We start from the raw sequence: 26,781 nt of genomic DNA on the forward strand, positions 1-26,781 counted from the left end.
GGCCACGCCCATCAAGGGGCGGGGCGTGTCCCTGCGCGCCACGATGACGTAATCGCCCAGCGCCACGTCGTGAGGAAGTGTTGGTCCCAAAGAGCTGTTGGAAGGCGCCGGGCGGAGCCGAGCAGATTCTGTGTTCTAGCGGTTAACCAGAGGAGAGAGGTGACTGGACGGGGAGGCAGCCATGGGAATGACAGAGGGAACAGTGGAAAAGATACGTGAGGGGATAAAAATCGGGAAACCACTGAGGTGGGAAGTAACAAGGGTGACAGCTGAAGGGGTTAGTAACTGGGAGCGCAGAGAATGGGACATGGCCTGGGGGAAGATGGAGAAGGAAGACGCAGGAAAGGACCAGGACCGGTGTGTAGGCACTGTGATATGGCAGGCAGCAGACTTAGAGGTTCTGAAAAAGCCAGTGCAGATACCGAGGAAAACGGATGGGAGCAAGATGTCCACCAAGCTAGGGAGCCAGGGAAAGGCCTCAGCCCCAAAGGTCCCGTTGGCTTACTTACAAACTCTGGGTGGTGAAAGATTGGAGGTATAGACCAGTCTCTTTGGGTTCTAATGCTGGCTGCACTCCACTGCCCTGGCTAATCCCTACAAGTCAGCCATAGCTGTTTGCAAGCTTTGGTGGCTTCTGATTCTCTTTCTTGTTTATTCAAGGTTACTTAGCTGATATCTTCTTATTCAGGGCTTCTGCTTGGGCAAGAACTATGTCATGGATCAAGGAAGGAAAGTTGTCACTGTGGGAGCGGTTCTGTGCCAACATCATAAAGGTGAGCCCACAGCAGCCTTTTAAAGTCACGCAGCTTCCTCTTCCCAACACATGACTACAGTGGTTGCCTGAAGAGATATTTCCATATGTTCGCCTGCCTGAGTAACCTTGGCATTTGTGTGTTAGTGTATTGTGTAAGTGGGTAAAAGGCTTTTTGACTCATAAATTCATTGCTACCCACTACTTGACAATCTGTGGCTGAAAAACAAATCCAAGCTAATTTAACCTTAGTTTAAATCCCCACTTTGCCTCTTAGCTGTGTGACTTGTGCAAGTCACTTGACCTCTCTGAACCTCAGTTTTTTCACGTGTAAAATGAAGCTAATACTATATACTTTATAGATTTGGATGATAAAAAGACTAAGGCGAGGTATAATAGAATAGTGGTTGGCATGTAGTAAGTGCATAATAAACATATGAATAAAAATAAATAGCCTTGGCCAGTGTGGCTCAGTTGGAGCGTTTTCCCTAGAAGTTTGCAGATTTGATTCCTGGTCAGGGCACATACCTAGGTTTTGGGATCATTCCCTACCCCGCTCCTGTTTTTAAAAATAAAAAATCAGTAAAAATAAGTAAATTGCTTAATGCCCAATTCCCTTCCTGGGGGCTTTTATCATCTAGCTCAAGCCTATCAGTTTAGGGTGTAAGGTCTCCCTTTATCTTTGAAGAGTATGTGATGTGTTCATCATTTGTCTTCTTACTTCACAGGCAGGCCCAATACCCAAACACGTTGCATTTATAATGGATGGGAACCGTCGCTATGCCAAGAAGTGCCAAGTGGAGCGTCAGGAGGGCCACTTACAGGGCTTCAACAAGCTGGCTGAGGTGGGTGTGAGTGGCAGAACCCAAGGTGAACAGTCTGTGGAAAATTGGATTATAGCTAGAAAATCTGAGTTTGCTGTGGTTTGAGTGTTTTTTTCTATTCATTCATTCATTTAAAATATGTTTTATTGACTTTAGAGAGAGAGGAAGGGAGAGGGATAGGGAGATAGAAACATTGATGAGAGAAAAACATCAGTCCTCTGCCTCCTGCATGCCCCCTACTGGGAAATGAACCTGAAACCTGGGCATGTGCCCTGACCAGGAATCAAACTTGTGATCTCTTGGTTCCTGGGTCGACGCTCAACCACTGAGCAACCCTGGCTGGGCTATTTACTTTTTTGAGAGTTTTTTATAGCTGTTTGTTTTATTGCTTGCTTGCTAGCTATAGGTCCTATATCAACATTAACAAAAAATGAAATCATCCAGTAACTTATCACAAAATAGAAATATGAACAAAATTGCCTCTTCTTAACCACCTTCAACCAATCAACAGTTTATTTTTTTCTGTGCCTCATCCGAGTCTGTGTAACTCGTTCTAACATGACTTAACATTTATAAAATTACATCTGTAGCTTCAATAACCTTGTTTTTACTTAACACTTTGGCAAGTATTTTTCTAGGTTGATTATATAGAGTTTCTAACTACATGTTTTAATGGCTGTAGAGCATTTTATCATAAAGATCTGACAATTTGTATAGCTGCTCCACTATTATTGGACATTATATTATAAATAGTACTATTTTAGAATAAATTCTAAGAAGTAGCATTTCTGGAGCAAAGGACTCAAAAATTGAAGCTGTTGTTATTGGCATCTTGTTTTCTTTTTTTAAGTGAAAGAGAGTTTATTAGTGAAGCACTGAGACAGAGAGAGGCAATTCCACAGGCAAAGCAGACTATTGGCATCTATTTTGACTGAGGTTAGTGGTGGATTCCAACCAAGGTGTACCAGCGAAGACCCTGTAAGATCTGTAGCTTGAGCCTATTCAAGTGTCAGGTTCTCACTGGTAATTTTCTTAAGGTGACAGTGAATTGGTTTGTGTGCATATCTAAGAAGGGATTAGTGTTAAGATAGGGAACCTAGAGGTTAAAGGTGGGAGGTAGAAGACATTCAAACAGAACTGAAGAAAAGAAGCTGAAGAGCTATCACTATACATTAGTTTTGGTCATTCTAGAACTTCATATAATAGTTTCATTGTGGACCTTTTTTTTTTTTTTTTTAAATATATCTTTATTGATTTCAGAGAGAGGAAAGGAGAGGGAGAGAGAGAGAGAGAGAGAGAGAAACATCAAAGATGAGAGAGTCATTGATCGGCTGCCTCCTGCACGCCCTCCACTGGGGATTGAGCTGGCAACCCAGGCATGTGCCCTTACCAGGAATCGAACCCCGATTGCCTGGATCCTAGGTAGACGCTCAACCGCTGAGCCACTCCCAGCCGGGCTCATTGTGGACTTTTGACACATTTCTTCAACTCTCTGAGCCTCAGTTTTATCATCTATAAAGTAGGTATGAAAACAATAATGCCAATCTCAAGCGGTTGTTTGAAGAATCAGTTGAAGTAGCATATGTGAAAACGTTTTGCGGACTCAAATGCTGCACAGCTGTGCAATTGTTGCTTTTTTTCTTATAACCAATTAGCCTCTGTTTACCAGAATAATGAAGTTATGGTGTTAGTAATACCTTGTTTTTTAAAATTTATTATTAATATGTTTTTTATTGATTATTAGAGAGAGGAAGGGGAGAGAGGAAGGGAGAGAGAGGAGAAGAGATAGAAACATAGATGAGGGATACATTGATTGGCTGCCTCCTGCGCACACCATACTGGGAATCAGGCCTGCAACCTGGGCATGTGCCCTGACTGGGAATTGAACCAGTGACCTCTTGGTGCATGGGACGACGCTCAACTAACTGAGCCACACCGGCCAGGGCACCTTGTGTTTTTATATTGTTCTTTAGCCACCTTGTGAGGGATGAATTGTGATCTCTTTTTACAGATAAGAAGACTTAGGCCCCAAGAGGTTAAATGATTTGCCTACGGTCACATAACAAGTGCATGATGGAGCCAAGGACTAGAACTAGTTTTTCATTCTCTCAGTGAAAACTTCTTTCCAGTGGACCACAGTGGCATCAGCTTAGTGCTACTCATTAAGTTCACATTTTCATTTTCTCAGGTGGTGGCTTTCTGCATATTTGGTTCATTATTCTGACAGAAGCACTGAGTCAGGGCCGAAGCATCCCTTATTTCCCTTCCCACTCTTTCTTGCACCCTAGCTCCTTGTCTTCTCCCTTCTCAGACTCTGCACTGGTGTTTGAACCTGGGCATCCGAGAGGTGACGGTGTACGCGTTCAGCATTGAGAACTTCAAACGTTCCAAGAGTGAAGTAGCCGGGCTAATGGATATGGCCCGGCAGAAGTTCGGCCGTTTGCTGGAAGAACAGTAAGATGCTATCAACGGGGAGAGCATATTCTTACAGGACCTCCAGCCTAACCTAACCCTCAACTCTCTTATCTGAGGCTTATTTAAGGAACTTTGCACCCTTTTCGTGTTAGATCTCTACAGTGGCAAATATGGCAAGCTAGTTTTTCCTTTTGTTTTTTTCAAAGGGGGCATTTATTTGAGGATATAGAGGTATTTCACAGAATTCAAGGACAAGTACAACCAGTCTCAAGCAAAACTTTAAACCAGGATTGATAGCCATTAGGTAGAGCCTCTTTGTATATTTCCTTCTTTTATGGACCTGCTTTCCCTGCTTAACAAGACAGCCCAGAATGAACTAAATCTTTTCATTGGCCCACCTTAGATCAAATTTCTACCCCAGGACCAGTAAGCTGTGGCCAGGAGAGTAGAGTGAGAGAAACACTGAAAAAGGCATTTTCTGCTGTGCAGTCATCCCTAAAAAGTTACTATATTCTCTTGGAACGCATGGGATGATGCATGAGGCCTTTATGGGGAAGTGTCAGTACCACTTTTAGCTGTCATTAAGTTTAAGCTTAACTTAGGGAGTAGAGCCAGAAAGGGACACAGAAGAGAGATGGAGTTTTTTTGCTTTAAAGTATGGAAGCCTTTCCAGCCAGACTGCCCAAAAGTCTTCATTACAATCCTTCCTCTGCCCAGCTCCTTTGCATACCAGGACAATGAGAGAGCAGCTAGAGCTCCAGTGGAGCTGGGCCTAGAACACTTCCGTCTTGTCTGTCCCTGTGTCAGTTAATGTGGTTGAGTGTCAACCAATGCAACCAGATCACTGGTTCGATTCCTAGTCAGGGCACATGCCCGGGTTGGGGGCTCGATTTCCAGTGAGGGGCATGCAGGTGGCAGTCAATCGATGTTTCTGTCATTGATATTTCTATCTCTCCTCTCCCTTTCTCTCTAAATCAATAAAAACATATATTTTTTTTAAATGGTGAGACTCTGGGCCACAGATGTTCTCCCTGGTTCTCAGCAGAGTCCCTGTGGCTCAGAGTTCACACCCAAGTGGCTGGGGATGGAGGCATGAGTGCATATTCCATGTGTCCAAATTCTTCTGTACTTTACATTAATCTTACCTTTTTTTTTTTTAATATGTCTTTATTGATTTCAGAGAGAGGAGGGGAGAGAGAGAGATAGAAACATCAATGATGAGAGAGTCATTGATAGGCTGCCTCCTGCATGTCCACCCCTGAGAATTGAGCCCGCAACCTAGGCATGTGCCCTGACTGGTAATTGAACCTCGATCTCCTGGATCATAGGTTAATGCTCAACTGCTCAGCCACACCAGCCAGGCTCCTTTTTTTTTTTTTTTTAAGATTTTTTTCATTGATTTTTAAAGAGAGAAGAAGTGGGGAGAGGGAGAGAGACATCGATATGAGAGTGAAACAGTGATCAGCTGCCTCCTGCACACCTTTGACCGAGGATTGAGCCACAATCTGAGCATATGTCCTGACCTAGAATCAAACCTGCAATCCTTGGATGTACTGGATGACACCCAACCAACTGAGCCACACCAACCAGGGCTAGCCTTACCTTTTTAAAATAGTTATAGTTTGTGCCAGGCCCTGAACCTAACATGTATTCTCATTTAATATTCACATTATCCTGTGAGAAAGAGATCATCCCAATTGTAGAGAGGAAGAAAGTAAAAACTGGAGAAGTTTAGGTGTGTATCCTGAGTCACACAGCTATTAGACAGGCAGAGCCAATCAGACAGGGTCTTTTTGACTCCAGCTCTGAGCTGTTGCCTACCACTCTGTACTTTGAGAGTCAGGAGGCAATCTTTCAGTTCCTGAAAGATCAAAATGCATGGCAGTAGACATGCTACTGAGATTGCTCTAATCAGTGAGTAGTGAAAGAAACAGTCTCTGGTTATGAAGTCCTGGACAGAGCAAGAAGAAATCCTAGTGGTGGTTTTCCAACGTGCCATAGAACCTGAGTTCTAGGAGTGGGTATGCAAAGAACCCAGAGGGAATGAGGTATAGGGTGCTGGTTTGCTTCCGTTTATGATTTGATTTTAAGAAAGTATTTTGGCTAAAAAGGTTGGAAAATCACTGACCTAGTTCAGTTTCATCAGTTGGAAAGCTAAACCCTAGTGAAGAGAAGAGAAAGGCTTGCCTATGGTTACACAGCAAGCTAGTGGCAGAGTCAGATTGGCAACCCAGGTCTCCAGGCTCCTCACCAGGGCTTTTCAATAACCTCTACTTTATTATTTTCTTTTTTTAACTACTCACCTGAGGACATGCTTAGAGGAAGACAGAGAGAGACAGACATTGATGTGAGAGAAACATCGATTGGTTGCCTTCTGTGCGTGCTCCGACTGGGGATCGAACCCGCAACCCAGGTATGTGCCCTGAGCAGGAATCGAACTGGCAGCCTTTCCGTGCACAGGATGATGCTCAGCTGCCACTCCGGCCAGGCTGCAGTAATCTCCTTTACAGACCCCACTCAAGTCATGCACCTGATGCCTGAGAATAAGCATATGCATGTGCTTTTCCTCACTGAACACAGCCAGTGCTGAGAGTATGGCAGGGCTGGTTACCCCAGTTTACAGGGTGAGGGAAACAGGCTCAGAGAGGCTAAGTGGTTATGCAAGGTCAGCTAGTAAGTTCTGGCACTAGGACTTGAATCTAGATATTTTTATTCACATTTTCCCTTGATTTGTGTATACATTTGTAGCTCCAGTGTGTTCTCAGAAATAGGTGGTTTGATCTTGTTTCACCCTTGAAGAAATGTGGTTGGATCAGGGTTCTCCAGGACCTGCCAGGTATCACCGCTCTGCAGTATAGTTCTGGTTATTAAGCTCCCGTTTTCCAAACATTAGTCATTCAGTTTCTCCATAGCCTCCCCAGGTAGAGAAGCTGGTTGGGTGACAGTGAATTTGTGCTCACTGTCTTATGGGAGTTGCTGTATAGAGGCAGTGTAATGTCATAATTAGGAAGACAGGCTCTGGAACCAGGTTCCCTAGGTTCAAATTCTGGCTTTTCATTCACCAGCTTCTGATTTTGAGCAAATCACCCAACCTCCCTGTGCCTCAGTTTCCTCATCTGTAAAAGGTGAATGACGATACCTGCCTCCAAGGTTGGTGTAAGGATGGGACATGTTGATGCGTAAAAAACCATTAGACCATTGTCTGGCACTTAGTAAACATATGATTACTTTTAGATGTTGCTATTATCATATTTTGCCAGAAGATACAAAAGTAACTAATAATACAGCTCCTGCCCCTGAGGAGTTATTCACTTGTCAAAATGGGACAAACATAGCCCTGGCCAGTGTGGCTCAGTGGTTAGAGCATCGCCCTGTGCACCGAAGGGTTGTGGGTTTGATTCCCTGTCAAAGGGCACATACCTGGGTTGCAGATTGATCCCTGGCCCTAGTCGATGCTCATACTGGAGGAAACCAATTGATGTGTCTCTCTCACATAGATGTTTCTCTCTCTCTCTCTCCTTTCCTTTCCCCCTCCCTCCCTCCACTCCACTCTTTCTAAAAATCAATGGAAAAAATATCCTCGGGTGAGGATTAACAAAAACAACAAACAAACAAAAAAGAGGGACAAACATAGCACAGAATATGTAAAATGCAAGCTCATGTGTGGTAAAGAGTTTGGATTTTCAAATCAGACAAACCTGGGTTTCAATCTTGACGCAACACTTGATGTCTATATGATCTTTGGTAATCCCTGTCTGAGAATCCTATTTGAGCCTCAGTTTCCCTTTTTAGAATGGGGAATGTGGTGAACTCTTTCAGACTCATTGAGGGGATGCAGTGCAATAATACGTGTAGAACAGTGCCTGCCCCACAGGAAAGCACTCAAAAACTGGTAATTGAGTATCATCTAAGCACCAGGCTCTCTCTAGCTCAGCAGGTGCTGTGTCCCAACTCTGCCTCCTTTTCCCCAATCAGGGAGAAACTGCAGAAGCATGGGGTATGTATCCGGGTCCTAGGTGATCTGCATCTGTTGCCCTTGGATCTGCAGGAGCTGATTGCACAAGCTGTGCAGGCCACCAAGAACTACAACCAGTAAGTTTTCAGATTTCCCCTTGGGAACCTGAATCAGTCTTTGACTCCCTCTACTGAAAGACGTCCTTGGTCTGCTTTTGGAACAGAGGCAATGAGGGGGTGGTTTAGGATGCCTAGAGACCTCCTCCATCTGCAGTACCATGATGTATGTATACCCAACTTGTACAGTTTCCCATCTTCTTTCTCCTCCATTTCATGTGCCTCACCACCCCACCAAGGGATGGGGTGGAGTGCAGCAAGCCTTATCCCTGTCTCTGAAGACAGTTCCTTCAAGAAATTCTTTTTCTGTCCCACTCCTATAATCACGGATAGAATGACCTTGGGAGGTGGTGCAGATGCAGAGGGAAACAGAGTTCAATCATCCAAACTTCATTTGTGTGGCTTTGGAATATAGGGTATGTTTGGCTGTGGATTTGTTTTGCATCAAATTTCCTTTCTGATCTCCTTTGTGCTAATATCACAGTGGATTCCCTTCCTCTAAAAGCTGGTTGGTAGTAGAAGGGAGAGGGTTAGAAGGGTAATAAGGGTCATTTAGTACTTGTCTTATTACAAAACTAGTGACATGTTTTTTCTAAGAAAACTTGGAAAACAAAAAATTCATGGTCTTGGGGGTGGGGGTGGAGGGTATAGGGATAAATGGTGACGGAAGGAGACTTGTGATAAACACACAATACAGTGTACAGATGATATGTTGTGGAATTGTGTACCTGAAACCTGTATAATTTTGTTAACTAGTGTCACCCCAATAAATTTAAGTAAAAAATTCATAACCTGACCTTTCAGAGGTGTCCATGGTTAACATTTATGTGTTTTCTTCCAGGGAAGGGGTACTCTGGAATCAGTGGTTCCAGTCCTTAGTCCCTGCCCTCCTTTGGTCAATTATTCTGTTCTTCCTCCTCAGGTGTTTCCTGAACGTCTGCTTTGCATACACGTCCCGTCACGAGATCAGCAATGCTGTGAGAGAGATGGCCTGGGGAGTGGAGCAGGGTCTGTTGGATCCCAGGTATCCCTAGTTGTGTAGTATGCTAACTGATAGGGAAACCAGGTATGCACCTAACCGTGAAATCCCTTCTAAGCCGTGTTCTTGGGCCAGAAGTCAAATCGGGTATGCATGTAGAAAGGTTGATGGGGGCCCCTCATACTTAAGAGCTTAGAATTGGCTTATTATAGCCTGCTTCAGAATTTCTCTGTGTTCACTACACACCAAGAAGCCCCAGAAAAATGGCATAACAGGTAGAATTCTGTGGTATTCAATGAAAAATGATACCTTCCTGACCCTTTGGCAGTGTTTTTCATGAATGTTTTTCAGGAATGCAGTTTGTTGGAGGAATAGTACCTTAGGTCTCTCATGTTACAGTTTTGTTTTGTTTTTTGTGTGTGTTTTTTTAAATATATCTTTATTGACTTCAGAGAGAGGAAGGGAGAGGGAGAGAGAGAAAGAAACATCAGTGATGAGAGAGTCATTGATCGGCTGCCTCCCGCACGCCCCTGACTGGGGATCAAGCCGGCAACCTGGGCATGTGCCCTGACCTGGAATCCAACCCCGATTGCCTGGACCCTGGGTTGATGCTCAACTGCTTAGCCACGCCCAGCCGGGCTCATGTTACAGTTTTATGCAAGATTCAGATATTTTTCAAAACGAAAATTGTTTATCATTAGCAACATAATGGAATCCTAATTATTAGAGCTGGGAGAGACTTTAGAAGCCACCTGGCTACTTAGTCCCTCTCATGTTATTAAACTAATAAGAGCAATAGTAAAGTAATGGTAGCAAAAAATCACCCAGGCAATCTGTTATGTTTTGTATTTTATTAAGTCATTAATCTCAAGTGTTAGAGATTTGAGTCTTTTCTCCATTTAATAGATGAGAAAACTGAGCTCAGCATTGAAGTTACTTTCCCAAGGTCATTCTGCTTAAGTACCAGAGCAAGGACTCATATCTCAAGCTGTCTGATTCCAGAGTTCTTGTCCTTTATCTCTATTACATGGGATGTTGGGACCCAGGAATTTTTCTGATCCCTTCTCAGGCATAATTCGGTTTACCTGGGAAACGAAATTAAAAATCAAGAAGTTTCTTGGTGAGAATGGAATTAGGTAAGAAGGAAAGGAGACAAATTTTAAGGCTATTTTATACCTCCCTCTCCTTTCCAACAGCTAAGTGATCTTTCTGTGCCACATAGTTTATTCATTCAACCAATTATTCAACAGATATCTTTTAGGTGCCAACTTAAGGGCAGGAACATTGCCATACATGGGGGATATAGTGGTAAGAATAAAAACATATATTTCCTGCTGTTGTGGAGTTCTGGTAAGGGAAACAGATATTAATCAAGATTATACAAATTAGCATAAAATTATAATGGTGATAAATGCTATAAAGGCATTGGTGCATGGTATAAGAATTTATAATAAGAGGAACAGACCTGGTAGGGAAGGCTCCCCCAAGGAAATGATAAGTCATCTAAGGAGGAAAAACAAGCAGTTACTGGGGAAAGAGGCAGTAGCGTGAACGGCTTGTTGGTTACAGAAAGACTGTTGGAAGGCTCTTGAGATAATTTAAGTACAAAGAACTTGGAAGGGAGCTTGGATTATGGTGGAATAGATTACATCAAGAGCTACAAAGTAGATAAAATCAAGAGGACTTGATGGACTGACTCTGGAAAAGGATGTGTTAAGGGTTTTTGACTATAAAACAGTGGATAATGGTACCCTTTACTGTGCTAGGGAACCCTGAGAAAGGATCCAGTTTGAGGACAGTCAGGGGTTTGGTTTGGGATATGCCGTAGATATTGAACATAGATATCAGGTCAACAGTTGAGAAGAGAGTTCGGGACTGGAGATATCAGTGTGGAGATCATCTGTGTGCAGGTGGTAAAAAGCAAAGAGAGGGCATGAGGAAGCTAAGGAGCACCTAGAGTAAGAAGAAGAGAGGGCCTAGGATGGAATTTTGAGAAACTCTTAAGTTTTACTGTCTGGGTAGAGGAGCATGAGCCTTAAGGAAGAAAGAGTAAACAACCAGAAAGGTAGGAAGAAAAGTCAGGCAATCGTTAGAGAAGTCAAGAAAATAGGGTCAGGTGTGGGTCAGGAGGGCATGGGCACTGGTAGGAGCAATACTGCAAATGCTGTAAGGAGGTCAGTTAAGATGCGGATTGAAAATTAACTATTGGGTCCTGGCCGAGTAGTTCAGTTGGTGTTGATTAGAGCATCAATACCAACTGATACACCAAGGCTGCAGACTTGATCCCTGGTCCGGATACATGCAAGAATCAACCGATGAATGCATAAATAAATGAGCAGCAAGTCAGTGTTTCTCTCGCTCCCTTGCTCTCTAAAATTCAATAAATAAAAAATTTTTAAATAAGAAAAAAAATTAACTGTTGGGAAAATTGAGATACTAAGCAAGTTGGCTGGGTGGGGACTAGGCAAGAAGATAAGATATATAAATAGATGAAGGATATGTAAGTAGAAACAAGTTACTGGTAATTTTCTAATTCTTGGTTTGGGGGGGTGATTTCATAATTGTTCATTATAATATTGTGCTTTATAATTAATGTTTCATATAGTTTTTTTGTGTGAATGAAATAATACAGTTGATCCTTGAACTTTGTGTGTAGGGGTTAAGGGCATCTATCACCCACGTAGTTGAAAATCCACATATAACTACAGTCTGCCGTCTGCAACCTTGGATTCCTAACCATGGATTAGAAGTATAGTTGGGCCCGGCCAGGCGATCGGGGTTTGATTCCCTGTCAGGGCACATGCCCGGGTTGCGGGCTTGATCTGTAGTCAGGGGCGTGCAGGAGGTAGCCGATCAGTGACTCTCTCATCATTGATGTTTCTATCTCTCTATCCCTCTCCTTTCCTCTCTATGAAATCAATAAAGATATATTTAAAAAAAAGAAAAGAAATATAGTTGATCCTTGAACAACACGAGTTTGAATTGTGCGGGTCTACTTATATGTGGAATCTGTCAACTGTATATTAAAAATAATAAGGAATATATAAAAAAATAGTAAGGGACAAATATTTATGCTAGCAAGCAAGCTATTGAGCAAGCAGGTGTAATATGCATTCATGCCTAGGACTAAAATTCTGATCTTGACTCCTAGTTTAGCATACTTTATACTCATACCACATTCCAGTAACCACTGACCTTTATCTTCTTTCTGTTTCTTGTCTAGCAAGTTTTCCCATATCTGTTTTCTCTGCCCTGCATGGTTTAGTAACTTGCCTATGTGGGGTTAGTCATGCAGACATGGTGTGGGTCGAGCAGGGTCACCAGTGTCAGGAGGTTGATGTCTCCATCCACAAGCTTGGTGTTCAGCTAAGACTGGTCTCATCAGGGCCTGAGGCAGTGCTCTTTACATTATTCAAATTTAGACAAATCTATTTATAACAGAGTTGATAAGTTCATTACAATTAGACTCTACCCTTCCAATAGCTGTATTTTTCTATTCTCTCATTACCATCATCCAACTCCTCATTTTCCTTTCTTCTAGGGTACATTTTTTTTCTAACAATTATATTAATGTTAGATTGTTTTTTGAGTCTGGAATTATAGAAAAGGGATTAGGTTGAACATAAAGGATAGTTAAACTCTCTTTCACTGAGTTACTTTGAGCAGGTCACTTGATCCCCTGTAGGTCTCTGTCTTCCTCTTAAAACAATAGTGTTAATAATACTAATAATTGCTAACATTTACTGAGCATTTACTCTTTGCCAGGCATCTTCCATGTACTCCACATATGTTATTTTATATAACCCGTAGAGGCTATGAGGTAGATACTGTTTTTATCCCCATTTTATTTAAAGATGAGAATATTGAGACACAGGGAAGTTAAATAACTTGTTCATCTAGTTTACAAAGCTTGGGGCCAGGATTTCAACCTGCTTGCTCTTTCATTCTCTATGGTATACTGAGTGCCATATATAGGAAGGTTGGAGTGAGCAAAAACACAGTATAAAAATAAAAGTTACTAATATTTATTGGATCTTATTATGAGGCAGGCACTAGCTAAGAGTTTATCACACATATTCTCATTTAATTTTCATGTAAGGTACTATTATTTGCCCCATTTTATAAGATCAGTTAACTAAGGTTTAAAAAGGTTATTTGACCTACCCAAAGTCACATATGCTACTGAATGAAAGAGCCTGGACTCCAGCTCAGGTATATCTACCTCCAGAGCCTATGTTTTTCACCTTCTTTACAAATTAAATGCTAGAGAAATGTACTACGTTGTTATCACAGGGCACATTTCCATGTATCTATACCTTCTAGAATGGGCCTACCTTTCCAAAATGGTACTGGGAACACACTAACCTATTCTTTTCTTTTTTTTTAAGATTTTTGCTTACCTTTATTTATTTTGTTATTGTTATTTTTACTTATTTGAGAGAGAGGGGGGAGGGAGGGAGGGAGAGAGAAAGAAAGAGACATCCATGAGTTGCCTCAGCGTGTGCCCCAGCCAATGATGGAACTGCGACCAGGGTATGTGCCCTGACCGGGAATTGAACCCACCGTGTCTTAGTATACGGGACAGTGCTCCAGCCAGCGGCACCATACTGGCAAGAGCATTAACACATTCGTACTCTCCTTTTTTCCTGATGCTAGGCCATCCACTCTCTTGTTGGCATTCACTGTTACCAGGTCTCCCTTCTGGAGGCTGTTGCCATATTTCCATTATAGGTTTTAAACTGACTTTATTTTAGATTCGCCATTTCCTGAAATACATAGTTTATTAGGGAGGAGCCATTTTCTTGTTGAATACTTGTGCCCATATTCTTCCAGAAGATGTTCTACTTTTTATAACATTGTGATAAGATATACATAACATAGATTTTACTATTTTAACAATTTTTTTCCTAAAGATTTTTTATTTTTTTTAGAGAGAGGAAGGGAGAGGGAGGAAGAGAAAGAAACATCTATTGCCTGCCTCCTGCACACCCTCTACCAGAATCGAGCCTGCAACCTAGACATGTTCCCTGACCAGGAATTGAACCAGCAGCCTTTTGGTGCACAGGACAATGCCCAACCAACTGAGCCACACTGGCCAGAGCTATTTTAACAATTTTTTTTTAAAATATATCTTTATTGATTTCAGAGAGAAGAAAGGAGAGGGAGAGATAGAAACATCAATGATGAGAGAGTCATTGATCGGCTGCCTCCTGCACACCCCCGACTGGGGATCAAGCCCGCAACGTGGGCATGTGCGCTTACCGGGAATCGAACCCTGATCGCCTGGATCCTGGGTCGACGCTCAGCCGCTGAGCCACTCCCGGCTGGGCTATTTTAACAATTTTTAAGCATAGAATTAAGTGGCATAAAGTATATTCACAGTTTGTATAATCATCACCACTATTTCCAGCACATTTTCATTATCCCATACAGAAATACGACAAAAGTAGTAATCACCCGTGGTTGGGAGTTCAGCCAGAATCATCTTTTTAAACACACATCCGCCCAGCGAGAGAGTCCCAGAGGTTGAGCATTGACCTAGGATCCAGGTGATCTGGGTTGTATTCCCAGTCAGGGCACATACCCAGGTTGCGGGCTTGATCCCCAGTAGGGGGCGTGTAGGAGGCCGCAGATCAGTGACTGTCTCATCATGTTTTGTTTTGTTTTTAAATATGTCTTTATTGATTTCAGAGAGGGGAAAGGAGAGGGAGAGAGATAGAAACATCAATGATGAGAGAGTCATTGACCGGCCGCGTCCTGCACACCCCCGACTGGGGATCAAGCCCACAACCCGGGCATATGCCCTGACTGGGAATCGAACCCTAATCGCCTGGATCCCAGGTCGACACTCAACCGCTGAGCCATACCCGGCTGGGCTCATCATTAATGTTTCTATTGCTCTCCCTCTCCCTTCCTCTCTGAAAATCAATAGACGTATATTTTTTTAATTGTTTTTCATAAGCAATGCTTTATAAAACAAATCCAATTATTACAAATATTTATAACAGAAGAAATCACACTGTGAACTGTTTACAACCTGAATCATGCTTTGTCCACTTAATGTTGTAATATGAGCGCTTTTCCGTGTCCTGTTTTTAACAATTCATATTATTTTTAATGGCTACAGAATATATCTTGCTTTAATTTACTTAACCATTCAGCTATTTGTTGATTATGCAGGTTGTTTCCAATTTCTCATTCTTACAATTAATACTGTAATTAAAACTTTGAACTCTTGTCTGCATTTTGGATTGTTTCCTCAAGATCTGCACCTGTTTTGACTATTAACTACCCTGCACCCATCTAAGTAAAAGAAGTGTGTGTCTATCATTTTACTTTTTACCCAATCCCAGAGATTTCCCTGCTTTGCTTTCTTCCACCTCCCTAATCTATCACTAATGGATTTCATGTAACCCACTTATGTCTCCTGTTTTGATTGTAGTGTATAAAACAAGGTGCAAAACTGCCATTCTCTGGAGCATTATCTCAATTCGTTGAGCTTCTGCTTCCTTGCATGTGTTGACAGTTTGCTCAAATAAACTCACGAGAATTCTTAAAAAAAAAAAAGATCTGCACCTATATGTGTCCATTTCACCTTATTTTTGCCAAGATTTTTTTAAATGTAAACTATTCTAATTTTATAGGTGAAATTGGTATTTTATTTAAAAGTCTTTATGCAAACAGCTAAGGCCGTTTAGTGGTGTATTTTTTTATATATATTTTTTTATTGATTTCAGAGAGAGGGATAGAGAGAGAGAAACATCAATGGATAGAGAGAGTCATTGATTGGCTGCCTCCAGCATGCCCCCTGCTGGGGATCGAGCCCACAACCTGGGCATGTGCCCTGACTGGAAATCAAACCCCCATATCCTGGATCATAGGTCGATGCTCAACCACTGAGCCACGCTGGCTGGGCTAGTGGTAGATTTTTGTTGGCCATAGCACAGATGTTCTATTTTCATTTTGTCAGTTTTATCTTTCCCCCCTTTGAGTTACCATGGTTTTGATAAGAATTCTGCTCACTGCCTGAAACTCAGAAAGGTTAAGTGGGGATCCAAAGTCACACAGCAAAGTGTGGTATAGTTCTTGTTACTCAAATCTATTTTTCATTTGATTTGACCCTCACAATAATCTATAAGTAGGTAAGGTAAATGTGCCCATTTCAAAGATAAGACATCTGAGTATGTTGATTGTACAGGGTCTCATTTTTTTTTAATACTCACCTGAGGATATTTTTTCCATTGTTTTTCAGAGAGAGTGGAAGGGAGAGAGAGAGAGAGAGAGAGAGACATCGATGTGAGAGAGACATATCGACTGGTGGCCTCCCGCACAAGCCCTGACTAGGGCCAGGGATTGAGCCTGCAACTGAGGTACATGCCCAAAGTGGGAATTGAACCAGGGGCCTTTCAGTCCACAGGCCGACGCTCTAACCACTAAGCCAAAGCTTCCAGGGCTCACATTTCTTAATTAGAGAATTAAGACCATGCTGCCAAGATTATCGGGGAAATCTGAACCAAAGCCCTTCCAATTGCCCAGTCATAATTGAATATTGTTTCCCTTGTGATGGTACTGAAAATAAAGCTCCCTCTGTGTTTTGTAAAAAGATGACTGAGAGGTGGAATAACTTAACCAAAGGCACACAGCTAGTAAGTATAGAATCTTGTTTTGAACACTCAGCCCAGATCTCTGCATTTTTTACTATACTCCCAAAAGATTGTTGCCACCAAGAAATGTATCTTCTAGAGATGCAAATTTTGGCTTTACAAGATGCAACTCGGAGATTTCAAATGCAGCACTTGGAGATTTCAAATTCTGCCTCTGGGCACTTGGTACGCAAGATAAACGGTGTTCTTGGAACCAACAGACACCAGCCTTGCAAATATTCTCTTTTCAGGACAGGAAAGTTTTACTTATAATAAAGGCTGCCAGTCCCATTCTTCTCCATTCCATCTTTCTTCTGAGTGTCTGTCTGGGAAAGGAGTTCTAATCAAACATAGGAGGGCTGATAATTTTGCCGTTTTCTTTGTTTTGTTCAAATCCTAAGTAATGTGGGGGCTTTGCAGTGTTTCAAGGTCCATATTACTTAAATTTAATGTTTTAAAAAATGTTATTTATAATATTCAAGTAACAACAAATGTACATAAAGTAAATAGAGATCATCTTTCCTTCCTTTGTATCTAACCTTCCAGAAGTAATCACTGTTAGTAGCATGGTGTATGTCTTCCTAGGCTTTGTTCTTTGTTTAAATATACATATATTCACATGGATGATGATTTGAGTTTGTATTTTCCACACTGTTTTTTCTGAAAATTGCTTTTCTCATTTAATATTACATCTTAGACATCTTCCCAATCAGTGCATTTAAATTTATCTGCATTAAAAACAGTTGCATAGTATTTCATCAAATTGCAGAGTCATAAGGTATATGCATTTAAAAAAACAAGATGTTTTAAGTGAAGGGCAACACATTCTAGTGGGTGCTTTTGGTTTTAGGCCTGTGGCTAAATGACTTTGGGCAAACTAATGATCATCTTTGAACCTCAGTTTCCTTACCTATAAAGTGAGGATAGAAATACCTTATGGAGTTATGAGAATTAAAAGTATTAATTAATTTATCAAGCATTTGCTGAGGGCCTTCTATGTACTAGGTAGTATTGACTAATATATTTGATGACATTCTATAATCTGGGAAGCCTTATGTCACCATTAGAATAATCCAAAAAGAGATGTGTGCTTATTTTTGTCTCTTCTCCACTTACCTTAGCGATGTCTCTGAGTCTCTGCTTGAAAAGTGCCTCTATACCTACCACTCTCCTAATCCTGACATCTTGATACGGACTTCTGGGGAAGTGAGGCTCAGTGACTTCCTGCTCTGGCAGGTAGGTAGTTTCTAACCACCATTCTGTTTGTGTTAGCTGAAAACTGCTATTGCACCCACAGGCTGGATTGGAGGGGCTCACCTCATTCCCAGTCATTGTTGGCACCAGAGAACCTTGTGGGAGAGGGGACCTAAAATCTGGAGAAATGTCTCCTAGGCTGTGCCTGGCAGCCTTTGCTATCCCTTTCTCATCTGTCGCTGGCTATGTGAACCTGTGTGGCTCTTGCTAGAGGACAAAAATCAAGGCTATCCAGCTGCGATGAAAACTTCACCTGTGCCCTTGTTCAAGGAACTGGCTTCTGACTTATTCCTGAGTATAATCTCCTGACTGGTAACCTGCCAGGCACCCCAGCTCCTCTGGGCTAGAACCTTGCTTTGCAATTACTAGTCTGTCTCCTTCAGAATAAAGGGCTGCATCTATGCAAGCACAGTCCACAAGGGGTATAAACTAAATGCAGACTCTTAGCGGCCATTGTCTCTCAGTTCCCCCAGTGTAGGTAGTCCCCAAAAGTTCAGAGTCAAATAAGTTGGTCTTGGCTTGAAAGTCTCTGTCATCTGTTAACTTGGCCCCTGGGTACACATGACAGGGGAAAGTCTTTGTTCAAGGAGAGGTTGGAGGGAGAGACTCAGCTTGGAAGCAATTCACATGATAAAGTTCTAGAAATTTTAATGGACCGTAGTCTTAAAAGTGAACTAACAAGATTTAACTGCTGAAGATACTTTCAGTGTTTGGCTATATTGATTAAAGTATAATGTACAGTTTATGGTTCTGTGGCTTACTGTGCTGGTCAGATCATGTCTGGAAAGTTTATTTCTGTGCACTGAGTTTTAAGACTACTTGGTAAACTAGAGGAGGCAAGGAATCTGGAACTCATGTCTTATAGGGAATGAGTGAAAGACAGTGGTCTAGAAAAGGGAAGCATGGTGACAGTTTTTTGCCTTGGAAAAAAAATATTGAGTTTCTGCTTTGATCTGGGAATATCACAGTAACCAAGTCACAAATAATCCCTACTGTCTTAAAATTTAGTTTGTTGGCAAAGACAAAGTTAACAATTCATTACAACCTTGGCAACAGATAACAGGCAAATATTTGAAAAAATATCACTTTGAAGAAGAAACAAAATTGTCCCAGAGAAAAGATCTGAGACCATGGTAGAAGTTCCAGGGAAGGTGGCATTGGTTTAGCATCACAAGCTATCCTACAACTAAAGTTATCCCCCTTGAGGCACCGAATTCCTGGATACCCTAAAGGTATGCAGCAGTGGCTGTCAAGAATGTTCCAAGGGGATTCTCACATCAGTGGTTATTAAAGTTCATCCAGCTCTGTGCTCTGACTGCTTTATGTACATTAACTTGTTTAATTTTCATAGTACTTTAAAAACAAGGTATTTTTATTACCCAGTTTTACTGTTGAGGAAACTGAGGACCAGAGAGGTTAAGTAAGTTGCCTCAAGTCAAATAGATGGTAAATGGGAGAGCCAGAATTCAAAGCCAGGCAGTCTGGTGCCAGAGCCCATGCTCTTAACCACTGTGCCACATTCTGCTTCTTAAAAGTAACAATGGCAGCTACCATTTGTTCATTGCTGACTTTTATCAGACAGTGTGTTTCCCAGATAACCTCTAAGGGCCAAGAGCCAATAACATAATCCAGATGTTATTTCATAGTCTTAAATTTGGCTCCTAGAAAAATCCTGGTGGAAGTGTTGGTCTAGTCTTGTTTTAGTTCTGCCTTGCTACAGGCAGGTGATCTAACTGCCTCAGATGACCCCTCCCCCTATTATGGGTGAATCAGGACTGGTGGCAGCAGCTGCAGCTCAGGATGCCTGTGCGATCTCATCTTTGGGTTTCTGTGTCCTGCTCAGCCTCCTTCTTTGGAACCCTGCCCAATTACTTTGGAACCAATTACTAAACTGAATTCTCTTCCTCTTCCCCTTTCTCAGACCTCCCACTCCTGCCTGGTGTTCCAGCCTGTTCTGTGGCCAGAATACATGTTTTGGAACCTCTGTGAAGCCATCCTGCAGTTTCAAATCAACCATAGCATGCTTCAGGTTAGTTCCAGGTGAACCATGATATTCATCAGATTTGGTTCTAGATCAACCATATCATGCTTCAGGCCTGGCCTGACTGGATAGGATGGAAGAAAAGGTGAGCATTAATTGACCACCTACTATATATATATATACACAAACACACACACCAGACACTTGCTAGTAAGCATATTATTAATGGTGATAGTAGCTGTCACTTACTGTGTATTTACGATGTGTCAGATATTGAATATTTTATATGCACTAACTCATTTAATACTCCCTAGAACCCAATGAAGTAGGTATTATTAGCCCCATTTGTGCAAATGAACAAATCAAACTTATTTTATTAAGGACACAACCAGTAAGAGACAGAACTGGGGTTCAGGTTACAAGTCTTTAATCTTTTTTCTACGGAAACCCAGGAAAGGCATCTCAGAGAGATTGGCCATTATTCCCTGACAGTATTAGTTTTGATCATGAGATCTTGAAACAGGTTTCATTGGGAGACAGCATCACTTGCATCTAATTAGGACTTTTAATAATAATGGCGGTATGTGTGGTGGTAGCAGTTAACATATTGAGGGTCTACTAAAGTACTTAGATGTTTTCATGGAAGTTTTCTTATTTAACCTTTCTCAAGAAGCCACCTTTGTTGAGACACCAAGGGAACTTCAACCCACCGTGACCTAGGCCAAGTCCCTTCCTGCTTCCTGCCTCAGCCTCTAGTGTCCTTGTAAAGTGAGGAGGCTGGAGTAGATGGCTTGTAGGATCTCCCCTGACTCCATCATCCTAACAGTGATTCACCGATTCCTGGCAAATAAGGGCCAAGCTTTGCCTTGGCTGCAGCCTCCTTGCCTGGCACTCAGTCTGGGGCTGCTATTTGGAAGAAGCCTGAGCTTCACGGAGTGACTTTAACCAGCTTCATATTTCCTCCCTCTGTGGCTGGGTGGCCCCATCCTTTCTGTCCTGCCAGAACATAGCCTATTTAGCCATAGCCACAAGTGGTACTGATAGAAGAATAGCTAACCATTAATAGTCAGGCACCAGGTTGGACATACCACATTTTTTCTCAAACCACCCAGTGAGGTGGATACTGTCATCCCCATTTGCAGATTAAGAATTAGACTTAGACCAAAGCATTTGGCTCAGATAAACTCTTTTAAATGTGTATGTGGGTTTTTTAAATTAATTTCAGAGAGAGGAAGGGAGAGGGAGAGAGAGAGAGAAACATCAGTAATGAGTCATTGATTGGCTGCCTCCTGCACGCCCCCTGCTGGGGATGGAGCCCCAAACCTGGGTTTGTGCCCTGACTGGGAATAGAACCGTGACCACCTGATTTATAGGTTGACTCTCAACCACTGAGCCACTCCCACCAGGTTCAGATAAACTCTTACTAAAAAAAATTAAGAAGAATTAGGCTTTGAGAGGTGAAAGTCCTTTGGACAGGAACTTTTCAAAACCCAGTGCTCCAAGAGGACTCACTGTGGCCTGATCAAGCTCTTCAATCAATTTCATGTGTCTTTGCTCATTATTCCCACTACCTGATATTCTCCCCCCTCCTACACCCCCTTTATCCAATTCCTCCCCATTGGTTAAAGCCCATCTCAAATATTGCCTGCCCATGAGGTTTCACCGCTCCTTGACTTTCATAGCCATAATTTTTTTTCTCCTTTGGGCTGCATGGCCTTTCCTCTTGCCTCCCTGATAACCTTTACCACATTCTACCTTATATCATGGGGCTTTGTGTAGAGATCTGTGTCTTAATCAGCCTGTAAGCACGTGGGTTGCTTAGACTGTATCCTGAGCATCTCCATATCCCCCAATAAGGTCCTATACATAGCACCCAGGGTTTCTCCTGACCAAGGCAACTTCTCAAACAAACCCGTTTTAGTCTTCATAGCTCCATGTATGAGTTCATTATCATAGCATAAGAGTACCCTTGAATGCCTAGAGGGAGAATATTCCAGAACTTTCATTTATGCAGTAAACCTTTATTACGGAGAGGCATTAGCAAATCCCTTCCCTATTCTCAACCTTCATCCATGTCTGTCTCCAACAGAAAGTACCTTTTTAGCTCTGTTTCAAGGGTCAAGTGCTTGTGCACATGAAAGATACAGTGGAACCTTGGTTCTTGAACTTAATTCATTCCAGAAGGCTGCTCAAGAAGCGATTTGTTTAAAAACCGAATCATTTTTTCCCATTAGAAATAGTGTAAGTTGAATTAATCCATTCCAGACCCCCAAATAATTCTGTTATAACCTTTCTCAGTTGCCTGTGATTATTGTTTCATGAGTACTTTCACTCACTGAGCAACATCAGCATTTTTTTTTTAAATATGTTTTTACTGATTTCCGAGACAGGGGAAGGGAGAGGGGGAGAGACAGAAACATCAATGATGAGAGAGTCATTGATCGGCTGCCTCCTGCACACCCCCTGCTGGGGACCAAGCCAGCAACCCAGACATGTGCCCTGACTGGGAGTTGAACCACGATCTCCTGGATCATAGGTCAACACTCATCCACTTAGCCACACTGGCTGGGCAGCATCAGCACTCTTGATGGCCTCTTAATGTTTTAAAATTGTGCTAATCATCAATTTCACCATGCCATACTCAGTAGCCAGATCAGACACGAGAACACCTCTATCATACTTTGCAATTACTTCTTTTTTAAGCTCTATTCTCACAACTTTCCTTTTCATGTTGCTGCTATCACTAAACTTCTTAGGACCCATGGTGATTTATGGTACATATTTAATAATAAGCAGCAACAAAAGCAAAAAACCATGAAAATATTCACAGCACAATTTCCTGAGATGTTAACAACGCAAGGTTTAGCAGTAAACTGACTCATACTCACGCATTCTCTCCTTTGTCCCCTGAGAGATGCATGACTGATCATACAGGTGTCAGCATGAAAGGGTTGTCTGGTCAAGAACCCAAGTTTTGTTCAATAACCGAGACATTTCTTTCGTGAACAACTTGTTCAAGAACCAGATTGTTTGAGATGGGAGACATTCGAGAACTGAGGTTTGACTATATTCCTTAAAGAATATAGACAGCAATCCAGGTGTTTACAGGCTGAGAAGGACAGAGACATGTACACAAATACAGTAACGTAAGATGGGATTATGTGGTAAGGGTCATCAGGGTATAGGATGCCAAGTTGGCAGCAAAGCAGTTTCTCACTAATGGAAACAGCTTTGGCAGGAGGAGCTCTGATGCAAAGGCTCTGTGGCCAGTTAGAAAGTGGCAGGAGCAGAGTGCATCAATGAGGAATAGCAGGGCCTTGGTTCTGCTCCAAAGGGGTTTTCCCCTCCCTAAGAACATCATCCCTGACCTCCTGGGATCATATGGTCAGTCAGTTGAGTACTTCACACATACAGGGCACCCCAAGTGCCAGAGGAAAGCCACAGTCTCTGCCCTCTAGGAGTTTATGACTTGTCTGGAGACACACACAGGGTATAAGAAGTGCTGCTGGGAGTATGATCACCTACCTGGTATCAGAGCTAGTTCCAGGAGCTCTGAGGGCTCAATGGAGCCTTCAAGGGCTTATTTTCTAACAGAAAAAGTGGGACTGTGGACTATGAACATTAATACTTATTCTACTATGCAGAAAGCAATAAGTGGCTTAAGAGTGTTGAACAGAAGGGTCATTTGCTGGAAGAGTCAGGCTAGTCCCCATATGAGAGGCAAGTCTGGAGCCCAACTCTGAAAAATAGCTTAAAGAGTTGAGAGAATGGCACAGGGTGACCTAGGAAACCAAAGGAAATGACGCCACGGATGTGCCCCAGACAGGAAATAGAACCTTCCTTACAGAAGAGAATAGACAGTAATAATAGGTAAAATTGCTGTTTCTGTTTGAAAGCCTGCTAATATGCTAGAGAGGGTTTTGCATATATTATCCCTAATCCTTAAAACCACTCTTCAAGGTAGACACAACCCCGACTTTACAGATGAAGAAATGAGGTTAGGAGAGGATTTACCTAAAGCCACAAAGCTAGTTGGGGGAACCAGAAGTCAGATCCATATTTGCTGGTTCCCTTCTAAGTACAAACCTGAGAATTTCACAAATTTACAGATGCTACCACCCAAAACCAAGATGGACCCAGAACTTCCACTGCCTTCCCTGTACAACATGGGCACCACCAACCACACACCTACGGCCTAACCTTTCCAAATCTGGTACAAATTCCCCACTGTTCCACTTAATTTGGCCTGCCCTGTGCCCCGCCCCTACCTACCTCATTCCAGTTCCACCCACACCTAAAAATGATCTCCCCCACCCCCTTTTCTTTAGCAGAAGGCCCGAGACAAGTATGCAGAGGAGCGGAAGAGGCAGCAGCTGGAGAGGGACCAGGCTGCAGTGACAGAGCAGCTGCTGCAAGAGGGGCTCCAGGCCAGTGGGGATGCCCAGCTCCGACGGACACGGTTGCACAAACTCTCAGCCAAACGGGAAGAGCGAGTCCAAGGCTTCCTGCAGGCCTTGGAACTCAAGCGGGCTGACTGGCTGGCACGTCTGGGCACTGCATCAGCCTAAGTGATGCTGGCCTGCTACTTTGCCCTGCCCTCTGCCTCCAGGGCCCCACTCCCCTTTCTTTTCTTGAAGGGTAACTCCCTCCTGATGATGAATTGTGTTCCCTTTGCTTGGCAGGGAGCCCCAGTGGCCAGTTTATGTGGGCCATAGATACCTTTGAGTTGTGTGGGACAGTGGTCCTTGGGAGGGTTGAGGGTGAGTCTCCCACAAGTACACTAAATGCAGCTCTCATCACCAATAGGTTTGGAGAACAGGTGGCCCCAGCTCTTCTGCTGCCTGCTCCTTCCATCTTTGCCACCTCTACCTGTGCTCCTAGATGCACTCCCCTCCACCCAGCACCTCCTTCAACACACAATTGTGGGGAAGAGGTCTCCCCAAACCTTCACCCTTTACCCATCCATCTTAGCCTTCCATCTGACTTTCACAAAAGATTTGGCTCCACCTCAAATCTGCTGGTAAATAGCTAATTGGCAGCTTGCGTCATTTGGGCTAGGAAGGAAAGGGAGAGATGGAAAGAAAATTTGCCCATCTGCTGATCCTCCCCCTCGGCTCTCCACCTGGGATTTGCTATTGAATCTCTACCCCCTCCCACCACGCAGTGCTGATTGCTCACTGAAAGGCTCAGCGCCCCCAATGGCGCTGAAGCCAGGCGGGTGATTACAATCCAATTACCTATTGTCAACTCAGCCCACACAAGCTTTCCTCCTCTTGCAGGGCATGGGGCCAGACTCCAGGGTAAAAGAAGGGCCTTATAGACCCTGGTGGGTCTAGTCCAGCACAGACCTCTTTCCCTGGAACACATCAGAACCAAAAACACAGAAAGTACCACTTCCCAACTGACTGCCTCTTCCCTCACCATCTCAGACTCTGCCTCCCACTCCCTCAATCTTTGAGGCTTCTCTCAGCTTTTTGGCCTGGCCCCCTAAGTAGGCCCTGAGACGATTTATTCTCAGCTTGTCAGTGTCAGCTTGTGAGAGCCGTGGCTGCCCAGCAGGAAGGAGAGGGTTGAGTCAAGGGCCGTGTCCTTTCCCTTACCTCTCCCTGCCAGGCCTCACTGCAGAGCTGCTGAGAGGATTAGTGCCTTTGAAGAGCTATCTGCCTGAGCATCTCTGCTTCAGGTGCCCCAGAGCAGCGGTACCAACCAATGGCTACTCTTCAGTCTTTCCATTTTACTCTCTGCAAACTTTTCCCTAGCACCTCCCCTCTAGGGGAAGGGTAGGGTCTTGCAAGAGTGTACTCTTTAACCCCCGACTTCCCTATACTCTAGTCTCCCTGCCTTCCGCCTAAATACCCGACACTAGAAAATCAAATTTAAATGTCAGACACTATGATTGAGAATTAGATCAATGCAAGCCTCCCTCACACCTGGCACAGGGTTCCGAGAGAGCAGGTGCTGTACATTTTCCAGCTTTACAATGGGGCAGTTGACAGCCTCAATTAGGGAGGCATGAATTATGGGGCTATAATGCAGAGCCCTACAATTAAGGGAATGAGGGGCTGGAGGCAGCAAACAGTCTGCCCTGTGAGCATGACGGAGTCTTGTCTCTGTTCTGGGTTTCCCCTGATATGATTAGGGTACAGAAGAAGTGATTAATGGGGCTGGTATCTCTCTTTGGCCTGAGGTCCTGTATCCTGGGAAAGGTAGGCAGGTTGAGATGGGGAGGGGCTGCCCCAGGAGCATTGTAGAGGTAGGCAAGAGAAGAGACTGAGGGGCCTGTGCTGCCCAGGAGCAGGGCTGCAAATGATTTGAACTGGTGGTTGCTCTCTACCTGTGTAGAGATTTGTACCAACCAGTTTAAACCCTTGCGTCAATAAACTAGATGGGACCTATTTAAATGTCCTCCCACCTGTGAGCCAAGCCCCCACTTGAGGATATTTATCATGTTCTTGTGTTCTCCTGGGTGTCAAATAGAAATTTAAGAACTCTTAGATGTAAAACTTGTTTGCTAATAGTGCGACGAAAGAACACCTTGTTTTGCTGCAGCAATTGTCCACCTTCCCTCAGGTGCACCTGGCTACCTCCAGGATTCCTAGCTTTGGGGGCGTGTGGGGAAGGGGAGCCAATGGAAGAGCCCCTTTGCCATCACAACACCTGTTCCTCTACTTGTTTCCTAATCCCCGGACGCTTTCCTCCACCCTCTTCCTCGCGCAAGTGAAAGGAAGCCAGCTAGCCAGTGTGGAAGGAGGGATTTCACCAGCTGCGTTTGCAGCGCCCAGGCTTGGTGGCCGCGTCGGGTGGGGGCAGCTGAGCTTGCTGTCTCCGAAGCGTGTGGAGCGTAGGGGGAGGGGAGTGCTGGT

General features: G+C 43.3%; 1 protein-coding gene across 3 annotated transcripts; it reads left to right on the top strand.

Moving 5' to 3' along the window:
- Positions 1 to 643: 643 nt before the first annotated feature.
- Positions 644 to 26,421, top strand: DHDDS (dehydrodolichyl diphosphate synthase subunit). 3 transcript variants are annotated; one of them, XM_016216560.2, is made up of 9 exons: positions 644 to 773; positions 1,480 to 1,596; positions 3,887 to 4,029; positions 7,966 to 8,082; positions 8,984 to 9,085; positions 17,805 to 17,919; positions 19,859 to 19,966; positions 24,028 to 24,131; positions 24,250 to 24,289. In XM_016216560.2, the coding sequence occupies exons 1-8, from the start codon at positions 711 to 713 to the stop codon at positions 24,115 to 24,117; spliced, it is 855 nt and encodes a 284-aa protein (XP_016072046.2). In that variant the 5' UTR covers positions 644 to 710; the 3' UTR covers positions 24,118 to 24,131; positions 24,250 to 24,289. The 3 variants fall into 3 exon arrangements, with proteins under 3 accessions (XP_016072046.2, XP_016072025.2, XP_016072028.2); XM_016216539.2 differs by lacking the exon at positions 24,028 to 24,131 and having other exon boundaries at positions 24,247 to 26,421; XM_016216542.2 differs by lacking the exon at positions 24,028 to 24,131 and having other exon boundaries at positions 24,250 to 26,421.
- Positions 26,422 to 26,781: the final 360 nt, after the last annotated feature.

This window comes from Miniopterus natalensis, chromosome 9 (assembly GCF_054644295.1).
Source record: "Miniopterus natalensis isolate mMinNat1 chromosome 9, mMinNat1.hap1, whole genome shotgun sequence".
Lineage (NCBI taxonomy): Eukaryota > Metazoa > Chordata > Mammalia > Chiroptera > Miniopteridae > Miniopterus > Miniopterus natalensis.

Excerpts from the sequence above, each read along its gene's own strand:
- DHDDS (XM_016216539.2), top strand. The coding sequence starts at position 711 with ATGTCATGGATCAAGGAAGGAAAGTTGTCACTGTGGGAGCGGTTCTGT. Across the intron at positions 8,083-8,983 it reads GCCACCAAGAACTACAACCA|GTGTTTCCTGAACGTCTGCT; the intron begins GTAAGTTTTCAG and ends CTTCCTCCTCAG. Across the intron at positions 19,967-24,246 it reads TCAACCATAGCATGCTTCAG|CAGAAGGCCCGAGACAAGTA; the intron begins GTTAGTTCCAGG and ends CCTTTTCTTTAG.